Below are 18,182 nucleotides of genomic sequence, written 5' to 3' on the forward strand. Positions count from 1 at the left end.
AGCTTTAGCTGTTCCTGAACTTCGAAGAGACGGATGAGATTGCTCGCTGTTTGCACAACATAAGCATCATAATATAACTCTTGTTGTTGTAATTGTTTTTCTGTTTTCATTGTAAATACGGATGGTAGGACAAAATAAAAAGCAGATGTTTCCATTAGAAAGCAAAGGAGGTAAAACAAGTGATCCTAACAGGGTACGGAGTACATGCTGTGGTTTACTTAAAATATTGTGACTGCTAAGGTTTCATTCATGTCTCTGCCCAAGTTAATAACACTGAAACTAGTTATAGGTATGCCTAACCGTAATGTAGTGTCAATGCAGACCTATGCCGTGCACCCTTCTGCCCTCCTTTCTGCTTACAAGTGTTGGGTGAAGTGTTGCACAAGTAGCTTTTTGTAAACAGTATGAACTTATCTCCCCCTAACTTTTCTTTTTCTCATGTAAAAATCCAAAGCGTACCTTGAGTTTGTTAGAAAAACTTCAGATGTTTGTTCCAAAAAATGTATTTAATGGATAAAAGCTTCCCTTCTTCTCTCTTCACGTTTTCTACTGCTATGTGATGAAGCAGCAGGCAATGTGGACCTGGTCTGTTATGAAGTCACTTCTACAGACGTGAAATGTTCCATTTTTTGTTTTAAACTCACTGAAAGCCAATGTCTATTAGTTACCTGTAACAGTTTTTGCAGAATGTGTCTGGTTACCAGAAGACAGCTTGAACAAAAGAGATTGCGTGTGTTGAAGTTTTTTCTTGTTACAGGAAGAGTGGTAACGTGATTCTGCGTATCTCTGCCCGTCTTTCTGCCCTTGCAGCGTACCTATTGTTGATTTGCTAGACAGCACGGAATTGCCAGAAACTTGTGTTGATGATGCCGTAGGCCGTCCAGTTGTTGGCTTGGCAACAGGAGATTCGGAAGAGGCTGTTAGTTGCCCTTATCCTGGCACAAAGGAAACTGCTGCTGAAAAAGCAGACTCTGATCGTAAGCAAACTTACAAATTTTCTTCCCTATTATCATGACATGTGGGGTCAAAGTTAACTGATTAGGTTGTTATGAGGTTGTTTCCTTACAAAAATTCAGAAGTGTTTTAGAAAGCTCCCTAACATTATATGCATAAGGACAGTTTTGCCCACCACTGGGACAACAAAGTCAGTCAGCTCTCCCTGTTTCAGCTGGAAGCAGCTGATTTCCAAGGACAGAGGTACAAAGGAAAAGTCACAGTTCTTCCTGGGATCTGACTTCAGCCACAAATACAGTGAAGTGCAACCAGCTGAGCAACGAACGCCTGCTGCTTGCTCGTTCACTGTGAGGATGGCTGAGCAAGTGAACTTGCAGGAGCGCAGAGTGGTGTGATTAGGTCCACACCGTCTGGAGGCTTGAAAGTTGCATTGAAGGTTGAGCAAGTAGCGTCCCCCATCCCTGTGCTTTTTTCCCACAACTTTAAAACCATATAATTAGTGTTCAGGAAGAATGCAAGTTACAAGTCAAATAACTCCGCAGTGACATTAGGAAGATGATATCTTTTCTGTCTTTTTAGCATTTGAAGACACGTTCCTAAAACTGAAACAGCTGGAGACAGAGTGCAGCAGCCCCGTGCCAACTGAACGTCCCAACGTAAACATAAACGTGCAGGTATGTGGGCTTCATTCCTCCTGGCAGAGTCGCTGAGTTTTGTTCAGATAATTCTGAAAAGTCTTCCACTTACCTTGGGCCGTTTGCAAGATTTTTAAAAATATGAATGAGTAATATTGGGGGATACTAAAGGAGATACAAATGCTTTGTTATATATAAACCTCTGTGTGACAGGGCAGTGAGATAAAGATGGGGGGGCAGAGGCGCACGTGCATGTATGCATACTGCGGCCTGGTGAAATTTTCTAAAATCGGTGGGAGTAAAAGGCATAAACGCTTGAAATGTTCCTCAGTTGTCTTTATCTGTAGGTTACTAAGTATACAGTGTTGTATAGTTCACCCTCTTTTTTGAGGGGTTGAGATGCTTTCCTGGTGTTTTTCCGTTGCCTTTGGTAACCATCCCAGAACATTGTTTTGACGTTTTGTTATGAGTCAAGTTTGCTGGTGATCCGTCCCTCCTGTTAAGTAACCAGTTTTTACCTGCTCTCTGAAGTAGGTGTTAATGCTCTGTGTGTTTACATAGAGAGGAGTGATGTGGTTTGATTTAGTGCTCTCAGAAACCCTTTTGAGCAAGTCAGGCTGCATTTCCACGGGCAGCTGAGCCAAAGTAGAGCTTCAGTGCCCTGAACAGGGCGAGGGCTCTCTTCTCCTTTGCTCCTCTTCGCTCTTCCTTCTCTCCTCTGTCACCTCCAGGAATCATTGCATGTTTCAATGAACCAACGTTGCCTACAGAATGGCAAACAAAAAAATTTTTGTCTTTTTTGTTTTGAACTTTTAGTCAAGGTGTTGGGATTTTTTTGGTTTTTGTTTTGTTTTGTTTTTTAAGTTGTTAAATAGTGAGTTAAATAACTTCATGGAAGGGGTCAGAGAAATGCCAGAACCATAGTGAAAATGAGTAGTGTTGCTAGAAGGGATGGAGAGGGCGGGATCCTCCTTTACAACAGCAGTGAACTTGCATAGATTCAACAGTTATCAGACAACTGCACCCATGCAGGATATTCTTCTGTTTTTTAAATGAGCTTTAAAAAATTTGGAATTTAGATTTCCCTTACTCTGCTTCCCCCGGTGTTAAAGCTTTAGGTGCTTTATTGCACTTTGAACAGCAGGAAGAGTAAAACACCTGGCAGTGTTATCTCTGTTTGTACTACCCTCCCTTGCAGGGAGGCCCGAGGATTTATCTAACTTTCGGTAAAGCAGCTATGGTTTTTCTTGCTCCCTCAATAGTAAAATGAACCAGGTGCCAAGAGAGGTGTTCAGCAGTACGTGTTTGGGCTAAGCCCGTGCCTGAGCATTTGTTCCCCCCTCTGTGTGAGAAAAGGCTGCTGCTTTGGTATGCTCAGTGCTGCAGGCTGCTTGGCTCCTGTCCCCTTTAAGGACTGTTGTCAGGGATGCCTTGTGCACCTCTCTGCTTGGTGAGTGCATTACAAGGATTACCAAGTCTCTAAGAAGATTAGTCAGTAGCCTATAGGTCCTGTTATGCCGAGACACTGCCTCCGCATAAACTAAAGCAAATGAACACAGTTTATTTCAGAATATTTTTGCCTCTTGGGCTCCATTTTAGTTCAGACAGAAAGGGGAAAAAACATTTAATTGGTTAACTGGAGAGAACGGAGCAAAAGTATCTTAGTGATTTTTTACATCGTGGCTGATGTATAGTAAGCAAGATAAGATTCCTGTAATGAGCTAATCTAACAAACAGCTGCCAATACAGTACAGTCACAGTTATCCAGCTGCTGTCATATGAGGTGCCAAGTAACTTTGGATATTAGGGGTTACAGCTACTGGGCTGACAGCAACCTGATTAGAGAGCAAGAACACTAACATAACTGATAAGTACATGATGTATGGATCAACAGCATGCCAGCATGAGTCTTTCTTTGGGTAAAAGAGACTTCAGCTTTCAAGATGGAAGTGCAAACTGTATTATGGAAACGTTAAGAGTAGATCATGAGTGGTTTTCCTTGTGTAGAAAAAATTGAATAAAGCTTTTCAGCCGATGATGTAGCTTCCCAAGAGGTCACTTCAGAGTGTTTGTTTAAAAAGGCAGACAAAGATTAGAGACTGTCTCTCTATAGTTTAAATTCTGTATGCTTCAAATTGCAAAGATGTGTAGGTTACAGTAGCACCAAATGAGCGCACCCAGTTGTGATTAGAGATGAAGGTTAATGGTTTGGAAACGAGTCCTGAAAAGAGTGACCTAAGAATAACTATTAAAACCCCTTTGTTTCCTGCTTTTGAAGGCTGCTTTAGAAAAAATATAAATTTCCACTTACAGTGTTTGTTAGAAAATGTACCTATTGGCTCTCCTCCTGCACTACTTCTGTCCTTAATCTATTTGTAAAAGAGGTGTTTATGGCATCTTCTTCTGATCGAACTGAATGGGACTGCAATATATCCACGAAAACCTTGCAGGGAGCTTAGGTCCTGGAGCTTTCTCGTACTTCAGATGAATGCAGTGTTACGGTGTTCTCTCTGAAAGTGTGTGATTACGAATTTCGGCAAGTCTCATCTCCCTTAAGTTTTATCAGTGCATAAGATACCTACCTATGTAGCAACAGTTACAGCACATAAAAGATTTGGTAAAATGCCTCGGGGAAAGCACTAGCTTTCTGCTTATGAAGGCAGAGCTGCATCCTGAACTTCGTAAGTGACAAGTCAAATGCCAATGAACTGCGCTCTTCAGCTTTGTTAATTAAAAAATCTTTAACTGTTTTCCATCAGGGATCAGAGATGGCCTGACAATCATCATCTTTACGTAATTCTGTACTTGCAATCAATCAATCTTGATTGGTTTCTCTGACAGGGAAATATTTATCTAGCTATCCGTGTTCTTTTAGAGAAAACGAGAAATCTTTCTAGAATGAGAACTGGGAAGGGAGGAATGAATGGCTTCATTCTTCGCCGCTGCTCCCTGCCAAAGTCTGTTGGGATGGAAGAATGCGACTTTGTCCTTTCCCAGCTTTCACTGGGGCAGTGACCAGATCTGACAAAAGAGAGAGCACATGGCTCTTAAATACACCGATGCTCTGCTTTCATCAGCTTCTGAAGTGAACAATAAAAAGTTCACCCTGTTTGCCCATGTTCGGAGTCTGCTCCAGAGTCAGAAATGCAAGGACGTGAGGGTTTTCTTATTCTGAATTTGTTGTGATCTGTAAACATGTGGAAGTTGCTCCAAAATGGGCCTGTATTAGATTCCATCTCCCTGCACAAAGGGATTTTTCAGTGGCACCAGGAACGCTGCTCAAAAGCAGAAAGGATTGGGATCGCACACCCTGCTGCTGCTGCCTTTAATCTTGCCTTCCCTTTTTACATCGCTGCCTAGCTCTGTGTTTTGCGTGAAGAATAGAGTACAGATATAGTTTGTCTAGTACATGGAAACAATAAAAATTTGTAATGAGCTAGAATATTGACAAACCCCAGCAGCTTTACTGTTTTATGTGAACAACTGAGATGTCTTGTAAATTAGACAGCTTGAGGCGTTATCAGGTGCCAAATGCTTTCCCCTCTAGCTACGTGCACTTTCATTGAAAAACCCGGTAAACCCAATGCTTTTTCTCAAGCACAAAATAGAAAGGATTGAGAAAAATGTATCTTAGTATTGATGGAAATATTTCCTTGGTGGTATAGAACTTATACTTGCTTACATTACATTAAAATATTCCTTAATAGTGCTAAACTTTTCAAAAGTTGGGAATCTAATTGCTAATAGATTAGAGTGACCTAATTAAACTGGTTGTTCAGGTGGGGGAGGCTGAGAGGAAGTTAAACCACATAGCGGTGCCTAAAGCACCAGCGTGCTGATGTGCTCAGTTAAAATAATCGAATTTAGTACGTCACTGCTACTGGACTAATGCATTAGAAATCCTGTGCAGGACCTGTTGTATACAGCATCTGGTTCAGTGAGGTCCAGTGTAAGGATTTTAGGATTATCACAGTTGGGTACTGCGACTGTACAAATAATCATAATTAAGTTTTAATTATTCCAGACTTCTGGCAATTCCAGCAGCTTCTCTAAAATAAAAACACACAAATGTTAAATAATTAATTGTTTTGTTAGTCTTCATGAATTATGTGAATGTGCATCTCTTAATATGTGCTAGCAGTAGTCATTAGCAACACTGGTGGTTGGTCCTCATACCTTTTTATTTTTTACCTTGAATATTTTGCAAAGTTCATTGCTGACTGGGGTCAAAATTTTAAAACGAGTTCTCCTTTAGATAGTCTCGTACATTCCTATTTGGATACCCTGAAAGGTGATTTAGAGGGAGACAAGAAAAGGAAATGTTTTTCCCCTCTCTAAAGACCAAACACCTGGAAGTTCTCACTAGCGTTTCCAGCGAAGGAAAAAAGCTAGAAGTGGATGGAGAGCTGTGGGGGGGAGAGGTATTCACCTCTTTTTAACTTCTCTCCCCTGCTCGCGCTCTCTGCGATGGGCTTCGTTCCTTCTGGCCACGCTGCAGTTCGTGCAAGCAGGAGGGCAGCAGGACTGCGCCTGCTCCGGGGCATGCTGGGGGAGCGCAGCACTTGCCCCCAGCAGAGAGCCGGCCTGGGCCAGCGCCGGTGGCATATGGCGAGCAGAGCAGGACTCTGTCTCCCCCTGCTGAGTCATACCCCGAGAAGAAAGGTCACAAGGTTTAGTTTCCACTCAGTTAATTAACTTCTGTCGCTAATCAAATAGCAATTAGTAGATTGAATGCTTAATTAACATTTTATGATTAAGAAAGGCAATTCACATAATGAAGTATACTGTAGTGAAAGGTATCTCGTTTTTAATTGTCTTCATTATGTAGCTGGCTGCAAGTTTGCCCTGATATAATCAGTGGAGAGGTAGCTAAGAGCACATTAAACTGTTGTTCTAATTGATAAGTGGATTTTAAGGTAAAAATCTTCCCAACTTGCATTTGAGAGTAAATTATCAACTTATATTAGGCTATACTGATACGATATAAAATGATGGCTGCTGTATTGATCTCCTATCAGTAAACTAGGCTGCAGATTTAGGGTCCACTTCAGTTCTTGCACACTGTATTTTTAGCACAGCACTCTGCATCTCCACTTTTACGCATTGTGGTTTTTTTACTTTATGTTTTGCTGTGACTTTACAACTGCGTTCCAAAATAAATGAAAAAATTGCTTTTTAATTTCAGTATAAATCTGCTGACTTTCCTCTCATTCAGAGCCTTGTTGTTATTTAGAGATGTTAATAAACTTCAGCCCAGACTTTTCCATGTAGGAACTGCTTCTAATAAAGATGTTTTCATGTCTAGGATGAAGTGGTAAAGTTGACAGATAAATGTCTTAACAATGCAATTGAGAGCCCAATCACGGCAGCAATGTGGCTTCCAGCAGATATCAAAAGCAATATCCTGAAGGCCCAGGCAGAAGCAGGACCCAAGGTAAATACTCAACTGATAAAGGACCGTGACCTTCTCAAATGTTTTATTTCTCTTCAATTGCCTGGTGCTGGGAGAAGGTGCCTTGCAGATAAGGGTGCTCCAAGAGCCAAGGTAGAGTGAGAGCCTTTCTTCACAATAATAGCAGTCGAGTTCTGGAATGGTTGCCCAAGGAGGGATCTCCGTCCTTGATGATACTCAACATGTAACTGGACAAGGCCCTGAACAAGCCCTGGTTTGAGCGGTTATTGAGCCAGATAACGTCCAAAGGTTGCCTTCTAACCAAGAAATTATTCTGTGATTCTGTGACTAAGACTATGCTTCTAGCATGTTCTAGTAAATTCGGTAGCAAAGAATGGTATTTTATTTGGCTACGTCAGTGAATTATTTTTATTTCTGCACTGAAGTTTTCACATAGAATTGATGTTTTAAGTCCCTGAGCAGTAGATGAACAGCACGCTTTCGTGCTGGGAGGGAGGTGCTCGGCTCTTCTGTGCATCTCAGAACTGACACAAGATGGAAATAGGTATCAGAAGTGTGTATCTCTGTTCATTTTTTCCTCTCAGGTCGTAAGAGAAGACAGCCTGACAGGTGTCAAGAATTCCAATATTCAGGATGCTGCTGCCAGGTACTGAATAGATTCGGAAGAAACGCGTGATCTAGGTACCCAAGCACAGCACTGAGAACCTGCAGTGTGGTCTTTCGGTGCCTCAGTGATCATTGCATTTTACCTTGCATAGTGTAGCTTAACCTGGTGAATGTGAAGTGTTCTTAAAATGCAAAGCAGCAAGTACTATAGTTGCTGAGTTTTATTATATACAAGATAATCCAGATACTCTTTATTCTCCCGTACTTTAATTTGATAAACGCTGTTCCAACAGCAGCTTCAATCACCATAGTTATTTCTGACCCGTGAACAACTTCAGTGTGGGGAGAGGGGATGGGTCTGTTTACAGTAGCTCTTTTCTAGCGGAGAAAAAGAAATACAAAAACCTGACACTGCCAGTTGATTTCCTGAGAATTACTGAATCTCAAATGATTGCTAGTTCCAGTGGGATTTTAGGCATTGAAAAAGTTACAACAGGTAATTTCTTGACCATTTGTGAAGATGAGCTTGTGTCAGACCTCAGAGGGCACATGGGGATATTGAATAAAATGTACACCTAGCGATATCAAAAATACGCTGTAACAAGTGATTCATGAAGAGCTTTCTGTGGAAGGTTGTACCTGGGTTTTTTTGTTTTGGTTTGGTTTTTTTCTTGTTTTGTGCCAGGAGCATTCTCCCATCAGGCAAAACACAGAGTAGTCCCCGAGCAACCAGTCCAGTATTTCAAGACCCAAGAGAGCTGCTGAAAGCAATCCCTGCCTCAAACACCTTTGTTCCGTAAGTGATTCAGGAAAAACGTGTTTCTGGGGTAAGGGAACCACGTGGAGGTGATGATGAACAGGTCTGAAAAGATGAGGAACAGTTGCTGAGCATTTAGGCTACATCTAACTAAGCAGGTTTACCCATGCATCTTTAGTTACTGTTGCAACAGTTAATCAGCATAGGCCAGGCCTCGGGGTGAGTATCCTAGCAAGCAGTAAGCGAATCTCTCTCATCGTCTGAAACAACTGAAATACCTGACATCTGCTGCCCCTGGCTCTGAAGAGGAAGATAAGAGGATGGCAGGGAAGGCTTCAGGTGAATTAGAAAGAAGGGCTGAAGAAGCTCTTTTGAGATAGAAGACATTGATACTGTTGTGTCTATACACAGCTGTAGCTGAAACTATGGAAGAGAGCAGTAATCTGCAGAGGTAGTTGGAAGGCATTTGCTTCAACACACTCATAAACCTCAGTCTTTTGTCTGCCTCATGGAACTGGTGTCGAGTTTTTGGGTTGAGCTACCAGGGAAGCAGCACCGTTTCACGCTATCCAGGCCGTGTGCTGATGAGAATGTTTTCTCCTTTCAGTAGTGTGTTAAATGAGGACAACGCTGCCTCTAACCATGAGGACCTGCTGATTCCAGCTAGTCTGGCTCCAGCTGGGGAGGCTGCTGTTTCAAAGGTATCACCACCTGCCAGCCTGGAAGGTTTCTGTGTGTCGTGCTCTGAGTTCTGAGCTCCTGATGCCTGCAGGCAAGCGGAGCAGACCTTGCTGCATGCCTCTCCTAACTCAGTGGATACCAGTGTTGGGGAATGCCAGAGGGCGCACTCTGGAGCAGACAGGGACACTGTACGGATCTCTCCAAAAGCCATTTCTGAGTGTCCTTTCAGGTTCTTTGCCTGACACTTATTTTTCTAAGCTGATTGTTTTCCTCATGCTGGTGGGGAGCCCCATATATCTCAGTGATTTGATGCTCCACGAAAGACACTGCAGGGGTGGAATTCTGACAGAGGCAATTCCTGTCAAAATAACCACAGAGGGAAAAGTTTAAATTGAAAGGTTTAATTGTTGTATTCTGGTTACCTTAAAGATAAGGTAACTTTTAACTGGACTCCATGAAATGCACACAGTAACTTAGGGGTCAGCTTTCCTTTGTCCCTCTCCAAAAGAAAAGAGGAGTCCAACATTGGACTCTGCTGTTACTTCAACAGACTGAGGGGTTATTCTGGACCACTAAAGCACCATGCCCTTTAGCTATTGTCCCTCTAAACCAGTATTATGTAGCTGATCCCACTGAATAATTATCAATTTAATCTTCTGAGTTCAAATACTCAGCTCACAGATCTCGCCGACCTTTTTGTCGAATGGTGCGGTACCCCATCTTCGCGTAGGAGAACGGGACACTTTCACAGCTTACCTGGCAATGACATTGTTTCCAGTACATTGCTGAGAATGAGTGAAATGAAAAGGCTATTAAAAAAGATCATACAGAAAGATTTGAGAAAACAGACCTGATAAACAGTGGTGTTCATTAAGGACACTGGTCTATAACTTGGGAAGCCATTAGAGTATTCAGCAGACCTATCTGGTTACTACTGGGAATTCAATTCAAAACTGATTTATTCCATAGAGCACTCCAGATGACCAGGACGTTTCCTTAACATCATTGACAGAGAATCTAATTGACTTTACAGAAGCCACACCTCGGGTAAATGTATTTCAAACCCAAACTTTTTCCTTCACACGTACAGTGGGTTTCATTGGCAAACTCTCCTCTGGCTTTAGTATCTGTCCACCAGGCTTGGGTCTGCTGCCGCAGAGTGAAGTGGTGACTGACCCGGATCACTGCATGCGTGCCCCCTACTTGAAGGGTGGCTGGTGTAGGGTTCTAGACCCTGCAGCTTTCTGATGGAAGTGAGGGAGCCTGAAGAGTTAACTCGTATCTGTGCCACAAGAGCCTGTAGTCTTATTTTAGTACCCCTGCAAGTGCCAGCCTGCTTCTCAGGCTTTTGGGTATATACAGTACTTCAGAAATTATATGTAAATGTATATATAATACACACAGAGACATATATATGTGTGCATGTGTGTATATATATAAAATAAATACTTGAAAAAGAAACTTTTAATACAAATCAACCCTTTTACATGGATAAAACAATCTCTTATAATCTGCCAGCGAAAAAGGAGTTCCATGGCTTGCACTAAAAAAAAGGGGAAGGAGTAGGACCTTTAAGCTGTTCACAGAAGTGTGCTCTCAGTTAACTTTGTCCACAAAGCAAAAAACCTAAAAGGATTCAGTTGCCTTTCGGAAGGGAGCGCTGTGCTGAAACGGCTACTGGTGAGCTTCTGCGAGTGAGTGGGCATTGGCTGTGCGCTGCGTGGGTGCCATTGACCTTTTGGTGTGAAGTCACATCCGTAGCTAATCACCAGCGTGGTTCGAAGACTAGCGATGGACAAATGCCTGAGATCGTTTTGGGAGGCAGTGTTGTTTTGGGAGGCAATATTGTTTTGAGAATGTTCTCAGCTACTTCCAACCTTTTCTGATGAGCATTTGTTTGCTTTTTGTAGGTGTCTTCCCAGCCCACGATAACACCGAGGTGGATAGTGCCAGTGAGTTATTTGACCATTCCTTAACAACCAAAAAAAAAAAAAAAAAGAAAAAAAGAGAGCTTTTGGCACGATTAAGAAACGGGAGCTGAAGTAAAATAGTAAAACAGAGTAATTTGTAACAATTTGAAAGCCCATAAAATAATGTACCAGACCAAAAATAAAGCAGACTAATTCAACTGGAGTAAATCAAACAACATACATATCCTGTTAATATTAAAACTTCATTTTTGCTGCGTTACATTGTGGGTAAATGCCATAAAGTTTCTTTAAGAACTTGCATTTAGTGAAGCCCCCCCTGGAACTTGATGAATCTTAGTTTTTACTGTCATAAATAAATCATATTGAACAATTAGCTTGTCTTGTCCTGGCAGATTTTTATTTCAGTTCCCTGTTTCATTCTCCCCAATTCAGACTGGACTGATTTCCAGTGGGCCTTTGGGAAATGATGTTGCCTTAGCTCTGAAGGCAGTGAAGGGCAGCACGGAGACTCTGTTGTCGTCAGCTGGATTGCCACCGTCCCAGCAGGCATCCAAAGCCCTGGCAAGGTAAGGTCTCCTCAGCACTCCCTTCAGAAGTCTGCATGGGGTGGAAAGGAAGTATGTGCTCTTACTGCTTCCACTTCGGTAGTTACCCTGGTCATTTAGACACGGTGCCTTCTTTTGCTGTGCTTATAAACTGTAGTTCTGTCTCACTTTATAGCAGTTGAAATCTTATAAATAAATAGAGCAGCCGATGTGTGTATCTTTTTATATAACATTGTTTGAAGGGTAAGAAAACATTTTTTTTTTTAATTCAAGTAAGTTAAGGAGCAAAGCATACAAATTTAGCTGGAGTTGGAAGTAAACCTGTTCTCATTATAAGTGCTATTAAAATCAATTAATTCCTTTTAATTATCATTTCATTTCAATTTCTTTCCTTATCTGCCAACATGTTTTAGTACTGGACTAAAATTATGGTGCAGGTGCATTTTCTGAGGAATCTCTTGACAGTGTTTCAGTACCTGTCAGAGGATTGGCAGGGGTGGGGGGATGCCCCCCAGTTATTTCCAAGCTGTGAGGAAGTCGGAGAACAGAATTTGTAGAAACCTTTCCCCTTGCTATTCCATTCTGCCGTGCTGGTGAGGCAGAATGACGGCGGTGATGATCAGGCCTTTCGGTGAACTTCTTACACTGTGGATGCGGATGGCAATGATGCCACTGCTGCCCTGTGTGAAATTGGTCATTTGCTCTTCTGCAGTTGTCCATTGGGAAGGTTTGTCCATTGGTCTCATGAAATTATGAGGGGAACAGCTATTAACTCTCTTTGGATCAATACTTGTATTTTTCTTTTTTTAATCCATCATGGCAGATCTTTTTGGAGGAGTGTATTTACAGGGCCTCATTTTTTTTTCCCCTTTTAGCCCAGTTACTGAGGATGCTACAAGAAGAACGAAATGTTTACTCACCACTGAACTCTAGAAGGAGGAGTTTCTGCACTTCCCACCTTGTAAAAACTCAAATCTTCTAACATACCTCCAAGCGGATCCTTCCAGAAGACTTGCTTGGGATCAAACTCTTGCTGAACGGGAGTCAAGCGGCCAGCTGGTTTGCCAGGATCCAGGAAGAGACGTGTACATTTACTGCAATCAAACTGGAATTACAGTCTAAACCAGGATATAAAACCACACGCACGTCTGATCTTCTCCCTCAGGAGAAGTGACATACCACACTGGAGCTAGTTCTGAATGCGAGGAACAGGATCTAGCTGTGATCCGCTCGTGCTAGGTTTAGTCTTACTTACTCTGTGCTGCCTCTCAAGTGTTAACGGAAGGCGTTCCCTGGGGTGTTAGCAATGTGGGGCGTGTGAGGCGTGTGAGCACCCCGTCCCTGACCTCTGTAGAATAATATTGCAAAGATGAGGAGAACTTGCAGGGCCACCTTGTGGCCGCACTCCGTACGGTGGCTCACAGCAGCAACGACTCTTTCATACGGCCAAGGACGTTTTCTTCTATGTGATTATCCCCTCTGTGTCTCCTTTGTTTCACCACCACATACTCTCCTTTTGGGCCTTAAACCCCTTCATAATCCTTGCACCTCTTGTTACCGTACCTGGAAAGAATGAAAATCCAGTCTGTCAGCGACCAGCTACGTTGACTGGATTTGAGCTGCTTGTTGCAACTGGGAAAAGGAAGATTAACCTGCCAAACAGCTTCTAGCATTAGCAGACTACAGCAGAGGTCCTGCATTTTGACACTGATTTTTTCATTTCCTATGTGACTCGAATAGATGCATTTTAGGCTAGAGATAAGTATGTTTTAAATGCTCAAGCAGTGAAGGTATGAGTACAGCTTACTTCAGGAGCTGCTTATTGGTTAGTTTTGTTGTCATATAGGACTAGGAAGGAAAAGAATTTTCTTGTTTCTATTCATGCTATTTCTGGGTGGTGTTTCCAGATGCTGTGCTTTGGGAATACTTACCAGGGATGTCAGCGGCATGAGGGTAGAACTAGGTCAGTTCTTAACACCACCTCAAATCCTGTTCCAAGTGACATCTCACAGTTGTATGCGGAACAAAGAATAGAAAGAATAAGGTGAAAACAGGAAAAAAAGATGAGAAGTTCCTCTAAGCGGTTCACTCCTTTGTAGAAGGAAGGTAGGAGCACTTGGGAGAGCACGCTCCGCAGAGCTGGTGGAGGCCTTTTGGTGCTGAGGTGAGGTACAGGATACAATATGTGAGAGATCGTTTGAGTCCTGGGCAGCAGGATGCTCCTGCGGAGACGTAGCGGTGAGCACATGGGCGCGGGGGATGCAGCCTGCGGAAGGGGTCAGTGCAGAGTCAGAGGGAGGAGACGTGCAGCAGCCCGACGATGAACTCCACATCTCCTGACAGGGAGGCACAGATGAAACAACCGGGATCTTTCTTTCTTAGGAAGAGGTTTGTACATATGACTGGGGTTGGAGGATGTTTTCTGCGTAGTGCTCCTGTTTATAAATATTTATATACGTGTGGTTCTTAGAAACAATTTTAAATGTGAAAGTTGGTTCTGAAACCCGTATGCACAACTTCATTTCTGCACCCCGGCTGCCTGCACGTCTCTCAGTGTAGACGAAGATTTGGACCAAACCACTGTGGGCTGTGCAAGCAAGCCGGTGCCCGGCTAGGCTGCTGCTTTCAGACGAGGGCGTTCTTGCTGCTGCTTGTTTGCAGGATGCTGAATAAAGGTGTTTCAGAAGAAGCCGCATGGCATTTCCGTGGCCCACTGCCACTCCTCAAAACCCCTGAGGCCTTAATAGAGAACCATAGAAACCATGGGGAGCTCCTGGGGCTGACATAGATGAGTGACTCTCTGCAGACAGTGATTTGCAGCCATTGCCTCAAGAACCGGGAGTCCAGATCGGTGGCAGGCACCTCAAGTCCCCCCTCCAGCCAGCGCCTAAAGCCCTGCCCGGGCCGGCTCTCCACTCCCTGCGCCGCCGGCCGGAGCGGGGCTGCTCTTCTCGACCAAGTGGAGTGTTTCTGCTCGCCAGCCCTTCAGCTCTGTCACTGTCACTTCCAGTTGAGTATCGGCTTGGTTTTGCTACTTTTAAGTCTGAGCCTTATTGCATATTAAAATGTAGAAGGTTCCCGATTCAAATACCAAATGGCTTAGCCTGGATTAATGACACAGTTGCCAGCAACGTTCCTGCAGGAGAAGGGAAGCTATGGCTGCAGCAGCCTGCTGCCTGCACAAAGCCAGGGCTGGGGGGGGAAACTTGGCGCTTGCTGTTGAGCTGTTTGCTCAGCAGCTGAGCTGGCGTTCGCCAGCTACACGTGTTGGTTTCGTAAATAGACAGAATGCAGCAGCATTTTCTTGAAGGCATGTTTGATATTTGACTCTTCCCGTTGGGTTCAGGAGCTCTGGTAGCTTGAATCCCGCCCAAAAGCAGAATAACAAGTTTACAGTTTTACAGCATTGCGTGTTGATTACCATCCCTAGCTTCCTCCTGAGCAATCACAGACAGCGACGAACAAGTAAATAACGTGTGGTGAGTGTGTCCCCCTAAAATCTGAATGGTTCCAAGCAGCCAACTGTTATTTCAGCATGGTCGGGATAGCGGTGATCGGGGGGGATGTTGTATTTACACATGTGTACGCACACAAAATTTCAAAGGGGCAAGGTTTTCCTCAATTTTCAGAGGACTAATACTTGAAACTTTATTTAAAAAATCAAAATTTTCAACTGTTAAATTGGAGACTTGCAATTTCTAGTAGATTTGGGGCTTCAGACCCAACCCTTTCCAGCGACGTCTGATACTTGGAGTGAATATTCGCTCCATTTAATGTAGCTTATTTAGCTATTCCAAATCATCGTTTATACAGGGAGCCTGGCGAGACCGAGGCGCCACGGTTACGTGATGGGAACAGACCCATGGGAGGTACCTGAACATCCTGTAGTTTTGCATCACTGTCTTGCTTTAAAACGATAGGTATCGTGTTGTATCGTGGCTGGCTAACAGGTAACGCAGCGTTCCTCACCACCTGCATTTTGTCAGAGGTGTAACAGTTCCTACAGTCAGTGTTACAAAGTATTAATTAATGCCTGTGGGACACTGAGAAAAAGGGATTTTCTTACCATTGCTCTACTACTGATTGATTGGCTGCAAGGTCCACTCATCCTCTAAAAGTTTATTTTTTGGTATTTATTTAAAGAGATTTATAAATAAAACTTTTGTGTGGAATCTGGTGTTGGGATGTTGGCAGGTCTGCCAACCACTTAAAAGCTGTAAGAGTTGACGGGAACGAATAAATGCGTGTCCTGTTGCAGCCGTTTGGAAAAAGCCAGCTCCCCGATTTGAAAGGAAAAAAAGCTCCAATTTTTTTCCTCACGAAGTTATCCCCTGTTGGCTTAATAACGCCTGCCCAGCCCGTCCTCCCTGACGGGCCTTGTGCCCTTCTGCTGTGTGCGGGTAATGCTGGGCAGAGGGGGAGGCGTTTTCACTCTATAATTAAAAAATGGTAACTTACACTGAAACCAGAAGTGATCTGAAAGTCGAAGTGACTTTACTCCAGTCACACTCCATAAGTGATTGGAGTACAAGATCTTACAGAAATCTTAACATTTATAACGACAAACCAACCCCAGCCCATCTCTCAAACTGATGAATCCAAGGGAGATGCTGGATCTTAGCGCGGCGTTTCGGCCGCACCCATCCAGTCCAGCGGGGAGGGAGCAGGGCGTCAGCGCGTGCTGAGCGCAGGGCAGCGGTTGTACGAGCTTTTGAGATGGGTCTTAAAAGGCGGGAGTTCAGGCCCTCCTACGCTTGAATTCAGGGAATCTGTTCTTTCCTCCTTAATACTAGGGAAGTCCTGTGACATAAAATAACTACGTACCTGGTAATCAGCCATGGTTAATGAATCAGCTTGAATGGGATCAATTTTAAACTTAAATTCCACCTATACTTTGTCAGACAGCAGTGTAAAAGCCATGTTTTGGCCAATTTTTTGGACACAACGTTGGCAAGATTTGCAGCACCGTGAAGAGGAGCTCAGGTGAGCAGTCTGGTTCCCTTGGGGTCTCTTTCCACAACCTGATCTCAGCCCTTGCCCGTTAACCCTTTGTCTGCACCTTGCTCCTCCTCATCTCCTGAAGCAAAGGCACGTTCAGATCAGCGTGTCCTTCGCAGACAGCACCAGATGGATTTTTCACCTTGTGGACTTACTCTGGTACAACCCACATCTTCTACAGGTCAAGTGTTAGCAGCTCTGTTTCACGGCCAGCTAGCATTTAAAGCTCGATCTGGGCACAGAGAGTGTTTGTTAGTCTAGAAAGTTGTAGTAAAATTATATAGCTGTCAGACACGGTAACATCACAGCTTTCAAATGTAGCTGGACAATCATAACTTTGATACCAAAAAATAAAAATAAATGATGCTAACGGCCTTCCAGCGATGCAGGTGTAACGCGGGTGTGTTTGGCCCGAGCGTTAGCACCACCGCTGTAAGCACAGGGCCCTCCCCACCGCCCTCAGATGGCGGCAGCGCTGGCTTCCCGCGGTGCCGGGGAGGGGATCCAGGCGGTGGGCGCAGCCTGTTGAAGGCCAGGGTCCCTCGCTCGGCTTCGGCGCGGCTGCGTGCGCCTGCCGGACGGGAGGAGCGGGCGCTCGCCCTGCAGCCGTGCCAGACCGATGCAGCGGGGAGCCGCAAGGTTCTCCTACAAAGTTCACGTCCTTTTTGCTGTTTGGCTTGAGCACCCGGCTTCATAAACACACACACCGCCCCCCACCTATAACTGGACAAACTTATTTTTAAAGTATGTAAGAATATTTTTTTAGCTAGATTTTTTTTTTTTTTGTAAAGCCACACTAACTACTGTATTTTTACCTTTTATATGTAAAGCTTGGTAATAGCTCTCAATGTATAATTTATTTGTTGGTTTTTTTATAAAACAAAGTGCACCCTCTTGCTTCTCTTTCACAACAGTAGCGCTGTATGAACTGTTTTAGGCACTGCACTGAGATCTGTATTGAAGCTGTACCTGGGAACAAGAAACTGTGATTTGTAGTCCACTCAACCCAATCTTGAAATGTCTACACTGTAGTTTTGTCTTAAATATACCACGTCAGCGCAAAAGTCTGGCAGAGTCATCTTTAAGCACCGCTGCGTTACGCTGGTAGGGCAGTAGAAGACCGGTGGCACGGGCGGCACCGGGGATGTGAGCTGTGCGGGGCTGGCCGGCTGCTGCATCCCGCGATCAAAGGCGAAGGTTTGCGCAGGCGCCCGCTTGGCGCCGAGCGCTCGCCGACCCTCCGTGCCCGGAGCCTGCGTGGCAGCCTGCCACCTCAGCAGGGCCGAGTGTTTCTGTACGCTGAGGTCGCTTGGCAGCTTCTCGTTTAAGAGAAGGGGCTTGGGTTGGAGAGAGATTTGTAAACTTATTTGGGATGTAAGGCTGCAGGCCATGTTACAAACATCATTTGTTGTCAATCAAAGCATAACTTAAGATGGCACCTAAACTTGCAGTCAGATGCTGAAGAATTAACTGCCGCCTTTCCAAAAGAGCTGAGGCCGTCCGGGAGGACTGTCAGGCCGTCGCTGGTTTTGAAAATGAAAGCAGCGAGGTGCGTGCCCAGAAAGGAAGTTTAGAACCTGCAAATGTCGTTCCACCAAATGCAGACCAGCGTGCCTGCCGGTTCGCTGAGCAGCGTGCTTTTATTCCCCACAAGGGATTGGT

The 18,182-nt window shown here is 44.1% G+C and overlaps 1 protein-coding gene across 6 annotated transcripts in view; it reads left to right on the forward strand.

Moving 5' to 3' along the window:
- The window catches only part of EPB41L5 (erythrocyte membrane protein band 4.1 like 5), a 61,268-nt gene extending 43,875 nt beyond the window's left edge, over positions 1-17,393 (forward strand). For 3 of the 6 annotated variants that reach the window (XM_087734365.1, XM_087734359.1, XM_087734360.1), the window contains exons 17-26: positions 811-977; positions 1,534-1,628; positions 6,895-7,023; positions 7,587-7,648; positions 8,294-8,404; positions 8,973-9,066; positions 10,016-10,093; positions 10,957-10,998; positions 11,410-11,543; positions 12,398-17,393. In XM_087734365.1, the coding sequence (XP_087590491.1) occupies positions 811-977; positions 1,534-1,628; positions 6,895-7,023; positions 7,587-7,648; positions 8,294-8,404; positions 8,973-9,066; positions 10,016-10,093; positions 10,957-10,998; positions 11,410-11,543; positions 12,398-12,455 (970 nt within the window). In that variant the 3' untranslated portion in view covers positions 12,456-17,393. The remainder of the gene's footprint in view (positions 1-810; positions 978-1,533; positions 1,629-6,894; positions 7,024-7,586; positions 7,649-8,293; positions 8,405-8,972; positions 9,067-10,015; positions 10,094-10,956; positions 10,999-11,409; positions 11,544-12,397) is intronic. The other 3 variants (XM_087734361.1, XM_087734362.1, XM_087734364.1) reach the window with 3 other exon arrangements.
- The last annotated feature ends 789 nt before the right edge of the window (positions 17,394-18,182 follow it).

Source organism: Nipponia nippon, unplaced genomic scaffold (assembly GCF_047370975.1).
Source record: "Nipponia nippon isolate SJK-2023a ecotype South Korea unplaced genomic scaffold, ASM4737097v1 scaffold_5, whole genome shotgun sequence".
In the NCBI taxonomy this organism is placed as follows: domain Eukaryota; kingdom Metazoa; phylum Chordata; class Aves; order Pelecaniformes; family Threskiornithidae; genus Nipponia; species Nipponia nippon.